Source organism: Falco naumanni, chromosome 1 (genome assembly GCF_017639655.2).
Source record: "Falco naumanni isolate bFalNau1 chromosome 1, bFalNau1.pat, whole genome shotgun sequence".
Classification (NCBI taxonomy): Eukaryota; Metazoa; Chordata; class Aves; order Falconiformes; family Falconidae; genus Falco; species Falco naumanni.
In genome coordinates this window covers 109,486,669-109,499,384 of record NC_054054.1, presented here as the reverse complement: position 1 = coordinate 109,499,384, position 12,716 = coordinate 109,486,669, and the positions used below count along the sequence as shown (strand labels likewise).

General features: G+C 43.8%; 3 protein-coding genes across 13 annotated transcripts in view; 1 reads left to right on the top strand and 2 right to left on the bottom strand.

The window, feature by feature from the left end:
- The window catches only part of VMP1 (vacuole membrane protein 1), a 68,722-nt gene extending 68,386 nt beyond the window's left edge, over positions 1–336 (bottom strand). The window contains exon 1 of one of the 2 annotated variants that reach the window (XM_040618417.1): positions 225–336. The gene's annotated coding sequence lies outside the window, so the exon portion shown is untranslated. The remainder of the gene's footprint in view (positions 1–224) is intronic. The other variant, XM_040618397.1, reaches the window with a different exon arrangement.
- On the top strand, positions 290–1,610 carry PTRH2 (peptidyl-tRNA hydrolase 2). Of its 3 annotated transcripts, XM_040618461.1 has the most exons (3): positions 392–406; positions 676–837; positions 950–1,610. In XM_040618461.1, exon 3 carries the CDS (start codon positions 969–971, stop codon positions 1,485–1,487), a length of 519 nt encoding a protein of 172 aa, XP_040474395.1. In that variant the 5' UTR covers positions 392–406; positions 676–837; positions 950–968; the 3' UTR covers positions 1,488–1,610. The 3 variants fall into 3 exon arrangements, with proteins under 3 accessions (XP_040474415.1, XP_040474405.1, XP_040474395.1); XM_040618481.1 differs by lacking the exon at positions 676–837 and having other exon boundaries at positions 290–406; XM_040618471.1 differs by lacking the exon at positions 676–837 and having other exon boundaries at positions 320–406; positions 954–1,610.
- A 1,166-nt stretch (positions 1,611–2,776) lies between these two features.
- CLTC (clathrin heavy chain) overlaps positions 2,777–12,716 on the bottom strand; it is a 34,246-nt gene continuing 24,306 nt past the window's right edge. For 5 of the 8 annotated variants that reach the window (XM_040618249.1, XM_040618256.1, XM_040618266.1 and 2 more), the window contains 11 exons: positions 12,372–12,536; positions 12,171–12,278; positions 11,876–12,043; positions 11,577–11,726; positions 11,178–11,309; positions 10,902–11,012; positions 10,017–10,187; positions 9,517–9,738; positions 8,384–8,404; positions 5,352–5,427; positions 2,777–4,171 (listed from right to left, as the gene is read on the bottom strand). In XM_040618249.1, coding sequence (XP_040474183.1) covers positions 4,047–4,171; positions 5,352–5,427; positions 8,384–8,404; positions 9,517–9,738; positions 10,017–10,187; positions 10,902–11,012; positions 11,178–11,309; positions 11,577–11,726; positions 11,876–12,043; positions 12,171–12,278; positions 12,372–12,536 — 1,449 coding nt within the window. In that variant the 3' untranslated portion in view covers positions 2,777–4,046. The remainder of the gene's footprint in view (positions 4,172–5,351; positions 5,428–8,383; positions 8,405–9,516; positions 9,739–10,016; positions 10,188–10,901; positions 11,013–11,177; positions 11,310–11,576; positions 11,727–11,875; positions 12,044–12,170; positions 12,279–12,371; positions 12,537–12,716) is intronic. The other 3 variants (XM_040618285.1, XM_040618294.1, XM_040618300.1) reach the window with 1 other exon arrangement.

Sequence of the window (12,716 nt, the reverse complement as noted above, 5' to 3'; positions counted from 1 at the left end):
CCGAGAGCGCGACCCCGGGCCGGCCCTGAGGGGAGCGGCCCTGAGGGGAGCGGCCCCGGGGGCGGCGCTGAGGGGGCGGGACGGGGGAAGCCGGGCAGGGGCCGCTGAAGGGGGCGGCAGCGCAGGCCCCTACCCCCCGAGGAAGACCCTGCGACAGCCACAGCCACAGCCCCAGCCTCGGCTCCAGGCCCGGCTCCAGGCACGGCCCACAGCGCCGCACTCACCACGCTCCGCGCCGGTAGCTCCCGCTGGGCCCGCGCCAACCCGGAAGTGCAGGCGGGGCCAGGGCCGCCCCTTCCCGCCCAAACGGGACGCATCACTTCCGGCGCGCCGCCCTCGCGCCCCGCCCTCTTGCCTCACATCCGGGCGACGGCGGCGGGGTGGCGGCCTGGCGGGCGTGTGGCAGGTAAGCGGGGCGGCGGGTCTCGCTTCCCCCGGCGGCACCCCCGGGGCCCGGCCCTTCCCCTTCTCTCCGGTGCGAGCGTCCTCATTGCGGCTCGACCACTGCATCCGCTACCTCCGGGGCCGCCCGAGCTGCCGCAGGCCTCGGTGGGGTGGGGTGGGGGCGGCGCTGCCCCGCCCCTCTCTCCCTCCGGGAAGCAGGCCTCGAGGGACTTTTGGGTATTGAATTAAAAAAACCCTTCACCGTTTTACCGTTTCTGTCACCGGTTTTAGTGTAACTGCCCCATAATTGGCGATTTTTATCTTCGTTCGGCTTCCTGAGCCGAAGCCCGTCAGCGGTGGGTTGTGCATCGTCACCGGTGACTTTGTGGTGCGGAAGGAGAGGATCATGCACCCAGAAATTTGTCTCTGAACATCCTTTCCCAGGGCGTGAAGGTGGAATAGTACTTTAAAAAAAAAAATGCTTTGTTAGTGTAATATAATTTTTAACAAATAAGCAGGTGCACCCTAACAGACTGAAAAATGCTCTATTCCCCCTCTTTCTTAGCCAGTCTCCAAAATCCATCATGGATTATCTCTCCAAACCCGGGTTGCTCAGTGTCATTGCCGGAGTCGCGTGTGGCGTGTGCCTGGGATGGGGCATCCGTGGGAGACTTTTAAGGCAGACCAAAGCTGGAATGACTGCTCCTGTCAATAGCCTGGGGAGCGAAGCCAGCATCATGGGAGAGTCTGGGGAGTTCAAGATGGTGCTAATTGTCCGCAACGATTTGAAGATGGGAAAGGGTAAAGTAGCAGCACAGTGTTCCCATGCTGCTGTTTCTGCCTACAAGCAAGTTCAAAGAAGAAATCCTGAACTCCTGAAGCAGTGGGAATACTGCGGACAGCCTAAGGTGGTCCTCAAAGCTCCTGATGAAGAGACTCTGATCCAACTCCTGTCTGAAGCAAAGCACCTCGGACTGACTGTGAGCTTAATACAAGATGCAGGTCGTACTCAGATCGCTCCGGGCTCCCAGACAGTCCTTGGTATTGGACCGGGACCAGCTGATGTAGTAGATAAAGTTTCTGGTCACCTGAAACTCTTTTGAACGGGGACCAAAGAAATCTGAATGCATTGGGGTGTATCGGTACCAAAGGGATAAAATCCAGGTTTGGGGATTTTTGCATATATTCTCTCAGTATAAATAAAACAACCAGGTTTTGTAAGAGAATTTAATTTGCAAATCATGAGTTTCTCTAGCTTCTGCATTGTGTTCTAAAGTAGGAAAGAAAACGGCACAGTCAGTGGAGTTGAGGAGAGTAGAACTGGCAGAGTTTTACTAGCCGTAAGAAGAAACCCAGTCTAAGACTTGTGTGATCGATCAAGGATTTTGCACTTTGGCTTAAAAATTGCCCCACACAGCTGGGGGTAGTCTGTAGCCAACTTCCTTCACCACCAGTTTCTAACAGAACAGCTGATGCAATAGCTTGTAAGTGGTAGGAGGGCAACCAGGCTTTGCTGCCCAGACCTCATGAGCCAGGAGATAGTTCTGGGGAGCAGCTGTGAGCTGTGCTCTGTTCTAGATACATCCATGTAGCTACTGCACCTGCAGGAATCGGCAAGCAGGTCAGCACACCCAGTTCAACTAAGGTAGGGGGTTACCCTCAAATAACAACTTGTTGCACAGGGACTAACTTAAATCCTGTTTTACTTGGAATTACCAGGTCCTCTTGGGTTTAAGGAAGCACTCTGTTACAGATCTTACTGGACAGAGTTCAGAGTACCCTGATCATGGTTTATGTAAATTCTACCTGTGCCGCTCCAACACTAGAAGCAAGGCCCCTGCATTTCTGATTAGGTGAGCTTTCTGAGTCACACTTCTAATAAAGCTGTTCTGTGAGAATTCTGCTGTTGAGCAAGCCTTTTACAGCCTCTCAGACTTGTCTTCCAGTTGAGTCCCTACAAAACAGGTTGTAAAACAAGGAACAGAAGGATTTGGCTCCATCAGTCAACTTTACAGACCCAGAGGGAATGTGAGAGGTGTTGAAATGCAAGTGTAAGCAACAGAGAACAGAAGTTCTTTATACTGCACCTCACACTTAGGCAGAATGCTTTTCAAAACCTGACACTACTCACTGCAGACTTCTGCTCTGCTACACTCTTGAACAAAGACCCAGAGCCTGCAGCAGGTTAAGCCCCCCCAGATGCCACTGCAGCATGGGGCTGGCAGGATCACAATGCAACTGCAGGGAGCGAGCAGGAAGGGGACTCTGCCTCAGTGCAGAACCTGACACCCACAGTGGCTCCTGATAAGGAGACTGGAGCTTCTACAGCTATCACAAGTAGGGCCAGTGCTGTAATACTTGTTACACTCAAATATGACAGTATTCATAGAGGAACATTTAAGTCAATTTTATTTGAAGCTAAATATGTTTAAGGCAACTTACATACCTAGAACATGATCTCAGTTTAACTGACACACCCTACTACAATCCTAAGTATCATCTGGTCAAATATGCTGTAGTTGACTGCAGTGCAGGCAACTAGTGGAAAGTGCTATTTTCCTCCCTCTGGCATAATCCTTCTCTAGAAAAAGCGTTACATATTTTCTTGTATTGCCCCCGCAGTGTGAGACACCACTAATAGTCTCCATTTCTGCTCCTCATACCTCTGAATGAACGCACCTGCATGCCCCATACCACTAGCACTGTAATACTTGGTTCAAGCTCAAAGGTCCTTTTTGAAGACAGTAAAGTGAAGCTACCACTATGCAGCATGTCCACAGTCCAGTAATTTATTTTTAAATTGAGTAATTTCAAATTGCACAAACAAAACTGAACAGCAATATGCTTGAATTCTCTCTTCTGTACACTCAAAACAGTGATCTAAAACACCACAATATCCAACATACACAAACCTCAGGGCAGGGTTAGTAAATACACAGATTGGAATCATGGTGCTCTGTTCCTGAATGGAATGTCCCACAAAAGCACAGGATACAGCACAACGTAAGGTCATCTGTTACATATGGAGTGAGCAAAAAGACACTAGCATTTTCTATATGCGTAACTGGAAAAACCTGCATAGGTTAAGAAAAAAAAAAACTTTTACTCATTTTAAGTCAGGCAAGGTTGTCTGTACGCATTTTAAATTCTTTTAGAGCTATGCAATCCAACCCAGGTAGGATATGCTGATTAGTGTTGTCTCTTGTCAGCGGTCTTGCAAGGTCAAATACAAGTATCTTCGCTTTAGCTTTCTCCGAATATACAGTGAGACTTAAATGCATTTAGAATAGACAGTACATACTGTAAGCTGCTCACATACAATGAACTTAAGATTCAATATTAGAGTGTAACACTATAGAGTGCAAATCAGAATCTTCACAATAGACTTAATGGTAATAAGCAGTCCTGCAAAAGCCCACTTGAACAAAGTCGTTTAAACTATTCCCCTTTCAAAGTAAAGTCTAAATGACATGGAATGTGAAAAAGATTTAACATAAGTGATTCAAATAGGTTGCGCTAGAAAAAACAGTCCTTCATGAAATAAAGGTTACAAGAACACGAGGCAGAACTCTTTGCTTTTCCCTGTTATGAGTTAAAGCGGGGAGGGACGGTGGAGTTTCAGTAAGAAAATACGCTAGCTCCAAACTGACGTGTGCTGCATCTTACATGCTGTACCCAAAGCCAGGCTGTGGTTGCCCGTATGGAGGCGCAGTGTAGCCATAGCCAAAAGGTGCTTGTGGAGGAACTGCGACACTGGGTCCTGCTGTCAACATGAGCTGTGGCTGACCTGGAAGACAGAACAGTCTCATCTTTATTCCTCGGTACCAAGAGTTCAGCCAGTAAAATTCCTGCAACTTCCCTGTAGACATTTGTATGTTTAACAGTAAGTGACCTGGTTTGGGCTCCTTCGCAGCCAGAATTGATATTTCCCCAGAAAAACTCATGACAGAGTACATGGGGTAAAAACACTACACTATGAAGTATGTGGACACGGACAGATTCCTGAAATCTGGAGCAAGTGGTTTTAGTTTTAAGCTCTTAGAAATCCAATTATGAGAGAGAAGGCAATGGCTTCCTGTTCCTTCAGCATTCAACTCACCCAGTCCAAGAATCAATCAGGCTTTTGAGTAGCATTTACTGCTCCAATTGTGTTAGTAACTCTGCTTCATGTAAGGCCTGAGTCCCAGGCTACAGCAAGCCTGATGTGAAGGCTCAGGAGTGCAGGGGTCAAAGTACACAAACACCTTCTAAAACATTCTCATAAGCCATGTTCCCTACAATTGAATAGCTCATTCTGGAGAACTACATCTTTGGTAAGTGTCTGACTTTCAGCTGCTTACGATTAACAATTTAATACCACAGCCCAATAGTCGGCAGCTCTAGTAGCATGTTAGGCCAGGACACTCTTCCCAGACTTGCTCAGCCTTATAGTAGCAATTCAAACATATTAAAAATATGAAACTTGCATAAAAACAACTTGTTACAACATTTTTTGCTTTGGAGACAGGGTAGCTTTACTGGCACATTATGTTGTGACTAGAGATGTCAGCTATACACTGGAGGCTCCTTTATCGCTGGATGAAATTCATATCTGTAACTCTTACTAGAATTACCAGAATAACCTGCGTAGAAAGGAAATACCCAAGATAGGTGTAAAGTGTGTTCAGCAAGATCCAAAAATACTGCACTTGGTGGAAGTCTGGAATAGTACAGCTCTTCCACTCCTTTTCTTTTGAAAGCTTTTCCTTAACAAGCTAGGACAGTCTTAAATCCTGCAGCCTGTATCCACTTTTAGCCACAGCAGCACTAGTACGGTACTTTAGTATTTTGGAACTCATTCTTTTAAGACTTGATTTCACATGAGAACGTTCCCACTTTCAAAGACTTCCCTGGGGAAAAACGTGACTAGAGAAAGGTTGTTGTGAAAGCAAAATGTGTTATTGACAGTACATGAACTAGAACATTACCATAAACAATAGGTTGTGTTTCTGTAGCTTGCTCCTCTTCCTTTCTCAAGGACTCTGATGCATCCAGTTTATCCACCTGCAATTGAAATCAACAGTTAAAAAAACTCCTCTAGAAAGAGGTACTTATTCATGGCAGAGAAGTGGAAAAGCCTTAGTGGTATGTTAACACCCATCAAGAAAAGGAAACCACTTCAAGTTAAAGATCAATTCAAGTAGCAATGTTGGTACTGATGCAGTCAAAATTGTCTGTTTCCTGAAAAGAAACCCTAATTGAGGGATTTGTGGAACTTCTTTGAAAGCTCACTCCAGGCTGAAGCTTTGTATGAAAGGTCCCATACTGGACTAGAGCTCCTTTGACATCAGTAAGCTCATCGGTCAGCATTGCTCCAACTACTTCAAACCAAGAGCCTTAGGACACAAACTCAAATTTTAGCACCTTTGGTGTTGGAGCAGTTGCTAAGGTAACGCTCAGACCTGGAGAAGTTTCCCTGAATGGAACATTGAGGCAAAGTAATCTGAAGTTGGTATTTGTATACAGCAGACTGCAATAGCATCCGACATGTCACTTGAGCCTCAAGATTTTCACTTTCCAAACCCATTCACTCATGCAATTTAAGTTCAAATGCAGAGAATGCATGTGTATAAGACTTGCTTTTTTCCACTTTAGAACTGTGTGGCAGTCAGCCTAAACCCACAAACAGTCAACATGTTTGAGTTTAATACACAGTAAGAAGACAAGACTAGCCAGCTTCACTCTGCTGCACAGCAAGTGCAATTGTGCTGTTAGCCCACCCCTACAGAAAGGCAAGAGAAGAAACTTATTCTGTAGTGAAATATTGCTTGTTTCTAAAACAGATCCAAGGAGACTCAGCATTACTACAGTCTAAGGCAGGCCCTGAAACTGAAACCACAAAAATTAGGTATCGATATTTTATTCTAAATCTTATCTCCCAGGTAAAGTCAGTCAATCCTGCCAATTACTTTTTAAGACAGTAAGACAACTCAAACCAGATTAACCTTTGATTTCATTTGTGTCCTTTGTAAAGGAGTTTGAAGACAGTTTTCCTGTACTTACACAGGGTTGGCATTACATATTCAGCTACACCAACCATAAGTTCAACAGTTTTCAGCCTAACTGCGCTACCTGAGCAAACATTTGCAGGCAGCTCTTAACAGCTTTCTTCCATTTAGTTGTGAGTTACAACATGTGGTCCATAAACCTGTTAATCTGTAACCTCAATTAGAGGCATAAATCCAGGAAGTGGCATAAGTCCTGAGCTTTGTGAGTTCATTCATTGACTGGGCTTTCGTGGCAAGCCTTTTTGTTGCCTCACACCAGTATCTGCCTTGCTGCTGCCAAAGTGCACAGGAGTGTATGCCAATGAGCTTCAAGACTCGTTTCCAGACACCATGCTGAGAACTGCACTGTTTTAACTCAAACAGCAACACACTGAACACAGAAGCACAGGTTTAGAGATGCAAATCCAAGGAGAATGTGCAGAGTTTGCTATTAAGCAGAGGCATTTGGCTTACGCACACTTGGAAAGCCTCCAGCCCAGGACATTTAATGCATTTTTCACCCAGTTTTGATGCCTCCCCTCAGAGCTAAACAAGTATTTACAGTAACAAGCACGAGTTTGAAACCAGCCCACAGGATGGTTCTTACACCACTTGCTTGAGCATCACCAGGTTCAGTACCCTACACACTTGTAGCAAGATTGTTTTAAAGGCTTTTCCACAGGGACTGCAAAAAGCTGCAGAGGAAAAGTAACATGCATTCAATGTTATTGTGTTATGTGTGCATGAAAAATAGGCAAAAGTACTGAAGCAAGAGTGAGGTCTGAAGATGACTGCCATACAGGCTCCCCCCAAAAAACCACACGCAGCCCACAGCAATGCCTTGTAGCTTAAGGAATAGTGGGATGTAATTGCAATGACTGCTACACATGCGTAGTTTAGGCAAACACTGCAGTTCAATTACCTTTTTTCACACACACGCTTTCTTACTGCCTCACCTACTAGCTGCTGAAGGACCTTACACTACACATTTTAGTCAGGTTAGCCTTTAGTTCCAGTGGTGTCATTACAGACATCTTGTCACCAAGAAGCAGTTTGCATTTAGTCCATCTTCTAGCTGTTTGTCAGTTTGTTCGCCCTTTGCTCAGCCACATTAGTGGAAAACTCACGCTAGGGCTGACCTCTGGTCTAAGAAGAATCCCAGTGGTATTTGTACAGAAGCAGATGGACAGAAACCTTAGAGATCGTCCTTCAGGAGGGCAAAACTGCATAGTGAAAGGCAAGCCTCAGAGTAGCCTCAGAAGAGCAATAAGCATTACCTTTTTTTATTATTATTTTTTAAATGAGGTAGCAAGAGAAGTTTAGTGAAGCTGAAGAGCTTGGAAGGCAGTCTTTTTGGCACAACTACAAGAAATTTACTACAGGGAAGAGAACCACGGACTTTGTCTAATAGCTGAAGTTTTAAGTTGCCATGTGAACTAGGGCACCATGTGGTTTAGACTAGCACCATAAGAACCGGACACCTGAATAAGGAAGTCTCTTCTGAAGCAGCTAGTATCTATTCTGCCTACTGTCAGCACACATTAGTAACGGTCAAGAGATCAGAAACTGGATCACAGTCCTTAAATGAGTAAATACCATACTGATAGACAGTTCAGAGACAGTGGTCCAAGACTTAATGGTTTCTTATCATAGGAGGTTCTTCCAGTCAGATTTCCTGTCAAATAGTAGCACTTGTCTATCCTTTTGATACCAGGTTGACTGTGATCCAACTGATCACCTGTATGCCCTTCCTGAGGATCTATAAGCTTATTAGTAGCAAATGAATCTACTTTTGTCCTACAGCACTAGCTACTTGTAGAGTTAAACAATTTGCATATGCTTTAGTGATATTTTGTTTGGGGGGAAAAGCAGTAGCAGCAGTGTAGTAAACATAGGAAAGGAAAAAAACTCATGCAGAATCCTTAGACTTAGTCCTCCAGACTTAAAGATGGAAAACAAGAATCAACTTTCACCTTTTCCTTTATTGCATCAACCTGCAAAGGAATTCAGAAGGTGCAGCTTAGAAAAAATAAAATTCCATATTTAGCATATAAAAGGTAGAAACAAAAGCGTCAGGGAAGAAATAATTAAGGTACAGGTGAGTAAAAACAAAGATACACCAGAAGTATCTGCTTTAGAAAGGCAGCTCTGCTTGTCGCTAGCTCTTAACTGCACTGATTTCATTAGCTACGCTACAGTTACATCCTAACGCTTTAGCAGATCATCAAATTTTAATCTTTTAAGAATCCCACTGCAAGACTGCTACTCTCAATAGAGGCCTAGTATTAGCTTGGTACATCAGTCATCTGACAAGTGATGTTACTGCTTCGATAGCTCCCCACCTCCCCCAAAATACAGCATTTAAGGATAGCAGATTGGCTATGGAGCTACAGAGTAGTCCTGCCTTTAGAAGCAACAGCCAGGCAAATCTTCCAGATAAGCAGGCACTCTAGTCTTCATTGACTCTAGTTTCAGTTAAGCTTTTACTTCTCAGAGGAAGTGTCTTAATTAAGGAATTTACACCATTTCACTGGAAGATACGCTAAAAGCTTCAGCTAAGCAAGTTTTGCTAGTGACAGTTGGCAATTAACTCAAATTTGGTTCAAGTCTGTCAAAACATTACTGAGTACCTTCCCCATCCTAAGTCACTTCAAACAAAAGCCGAGTCATAATTAGTGCAATTAAGCATCAGAGCCACATTTTAAGAGTTAATGCACAGCAGACCACGTTAAGTCAAGATCTAGCCATAAAAGCTTTTTTAGTATACAGTCTAGAATTTAGTTAAAGAGTTTGATCCCAGCTGGGATTCCTGACTGATGCAGCATATGAAAAGCCTGAATCCTGGAACTACTTTTAAGACACTGCCCACGGCCAGGCAAATACTACTGATGTAGGTTCTGTAATTGGTAGATAGGGTGGAGTCTGCAAGTGTTTCAGTCTCTTAGAGGGCGAAGTCTCTCCCCAGATGGACTGAAAAATAAGTGTGGACATGGACAGACAGACATTTGACAAAGCCCAAATCAATGTTAGTAGCAAGCAGACAGTCTCAAGGCATACACCACAGTGACTAACAAGCTTTCAGCGTCGGAGAAGCACCTGCTCTTACCTTGGTCAAGTACTCCTTCATGACCTGAATAAAGTATGGCATGGCAAAGTCCATGATGTTGTGCCTCCACGCCGTTTCCAAGACAACATCTGGCCTTAGGAGATCGTAGCAGGTGAAGAGACAAGCACCAAAGCATTCTCTCTTGTTCTCCTGCAAGAACCACTGCAACAACTCTTCTGCCAACTCGGTATCTTTGGATTCTGAAGCATACTGCATTGCATCCTACAACAGGAGAGTCTGTTTAGCCTCAGGTGCCATAGTACAATGGCTGACATGTACGTGGTACTTCACTAAGCTGCAATCTACTACTGACATTAGTAGGAGGCATTCTAGGACTTGTTTGCAAGAAATCTGTCCATCTACTGCCACTCTGAAGCAAGATTTGCCAGATTAGCAACAGCCACCAGCTAGTAGCATCCAAAAAGGTGCAACTTTACCAGAAAGTCACAGGTCTCCGAGAAAGCCAAGCATGTTTAACCAGACCTGTGCAACGGTCTTACCTTATACAGTCTGTCTTTCTTACAGAGTTCTACACTCTGTTTCCAGCGATTGTTTCCTTTAAAGAGATAAGCAGCAATTCTTCGGAACTCTATTAGTTCATGTTTCTCCAAACGTTGAGCAAGAGAAATGTTGTCAAAGTTGTCATAAGCATCTATGGAAGTCCTAAGAGCCTGAGTTAAATAGAAAAGAAAAGTTATTCACACCTCAAATGTACAACTGCATCCACAAAGATGCAAACATTTCCATACTCCTATTTCCAGGAGGATAAAGTACTCTAGCCAGACCTGCAGAGAGTTTTAGGTTTATCTGGGGGTTTGGTTCAGGCGTTTGGTTTTTTATTAATTCAAGTTAGTATTTTTGCAGTGATGATTGCTGAGGTTAAGGAGCCTCTGAATACCAGAGTTGTTTTCTGAAATCTGTAGAACAGCTAGACATCATAACTGTTTGCCCCTTCTGTGAATTCTTTCCTTAGCACCCCCACTGTTTGCCTTAAATAAAAGCTGATCTGCCACACTCATACCAAAAGTAGCCAGTCTACCATCCCCAGGAGTGACCCAACAAGCTCCCAGAAAGTCACTACCAGTTCTCTACTTAAACCTTGTCTAATCACCACTAGTTTAGTTCGAAGCGTCAACATACATTCAAGGAATTCAAGTCAAAAGCAAGCACGTAAAATCTACTGACAACTAGAGAGAGAGAAGCCCGTGTTTCTAGACATCAAATGCAGATCAAGAATATTAGTTTAAGACTGACACAGAAGCCAGCATGAAAATTTTGAAATTCAGGAATAGCTGTTTCTATTATGAAGCACATACAACACGCAAGTCGATACCTGTTCCAGATATTACTGCTGCTATTATATTATATCTTGAGACAAGACATACCTGGTAGTCTTCTTCAATAATGAAGAGGTTGTTCAGGGACTCATTCACTGATTTGTTGTTGTGATTTTGAACAGAGCGCAGGTAAGGCTTAACCAGTGGGAGCTGTTTAACCTTCAAGGAATCAGGTAGATAAGTTTAAGTCAAGATAACTTTCTGTAGAGGTCCCCTAGCATCTTCCCCAAGGCAGTGAAGTAGCTGAGCATTTTAAAGTGCTACTACAGCTAAATGCTTTTCCAGCTGCAAATTTTCCTTTGACCTGGATAGCAGGAAAGTTACCTTTGTGAAGAAGGTGACAGCACGAGTGTGGTCAAGCCGAGGGGACAACACCATCAGCAGATCATTGAGCAACAGAGGTTTAAATTCCAAATAGAATTGAACTGCCTTGTAATACAGCTCCACATTGGCCACCTAGAGATGAGTAAGGATGCACATTCAGAGCAGAAGCTTGATCATAGAGAAATCAAAATGAAAGACAGACATAACCTTAGATATTCTAGCACAACTGAGCCACCCGTCTAAGACTTATTCTTGTGTCTAGAAATCTCTTCAGTCACTGTAGTTGACTTGCTTTGAAATTGTGTGGCAATACCACAGAACTTTGCATTTTAAACAGGCTACAAGTAAGAGAAGTGCACATAGCAAGAAATTTACATCCTTTCACTAGTAAAGTAATACCTTTGTGATGATATCTTTGAACTGGCCTTCTTTCCAAGCATCTGTTGGGTGATTCATCATTGTGATTATGGCGTTATCATATTCCTCATATTTATCATACAAGAACACCAGTTCAGCCCAGAGATGGGCTTGCTCTGCAGCTCTAAGAACCTAAGCAAAAAGTATATTAGAAATTCCAGTCAACATATGTTACTGTCAGTGCTATGAATAATAGCTCAAAAGCTGCTATTGCAAAAGCTAGGGTACAGACAATCCCAACAGATATGTTTAAAGCCAAATTTAAGGCCTCAGACATTCACCTTGGGAATGTTGACTCTGGACCAGAACAGCTCCAAGTGCTCTCTCATCTTCTGTGGCTTGAATTTGGAGTAGAGAATTGCTAGTTCTGTAAACATCCCCATGTGGGCTCGCTCAAGGCCAAGCGCTGCTTCCAACATAGTTATCAGCTCTTCAAAGTAGCCACGATCCTAAGAGACAGATAGTTACGATATGTTTCGTATTTATTAGGAACCAACCTGAATCTAAATTTCCAGTTTTGGACAAAGTTGCCATGAAAGAATTTAGACTTTGTGTAACAGGAGTCAGTTTAATTACCTGGTAATAGTTGATTAGCTCTTCCAACTCGTCTGCATGCACTACAATATGGAGTCCACACATCTGGGCCAGGCGGAACTCTTTTCCATCAACACAAGCAAAGCAGACCTGGAATCAACAATTGCATTATTGCTTACAATCAAAGCTTCTCATGAGGCTCAGCTACAGCTTTGAAGTCCCTTAACTTATCCGTAAGTTTACCTCTTTCCATGTGCGAGTACTGTTTGCTTTCCGAGCACCATCTACAGCTGCCTGGTATTCACCTAGGTGAACTAAAGTTGAAGCTAAACGGCCAAAGTTGGACACATTGTTATACAATAGCTTAGCTGCTTCATACATCTTTTCATCATAACAGCGATCACCAACCTGTAGGAGAGCATAACCAGGTTATTCTCCCAGCTTTTCAATCAAGGGCTTACATAAAACATGTAGCATTCAAGCCATTATCAAAATGGAAATGCCTTTTGAGTTCAAGATCTATCTACACACCCAAAGAGACAGAAGACCCAACAGCCCCCTGATTAGCAAGGCCTAAGGAGCCTGCTG

Bases quoted from the DNA above. Each gene is read 5' to 3' on its own strand.
- PTRH2 (XM_040618481.1), top strand. From the start codon at position 969: ATGGATTATCTCTCCAAACCCGGGTTGCTCAGTGTCATTGCCGGAGTC.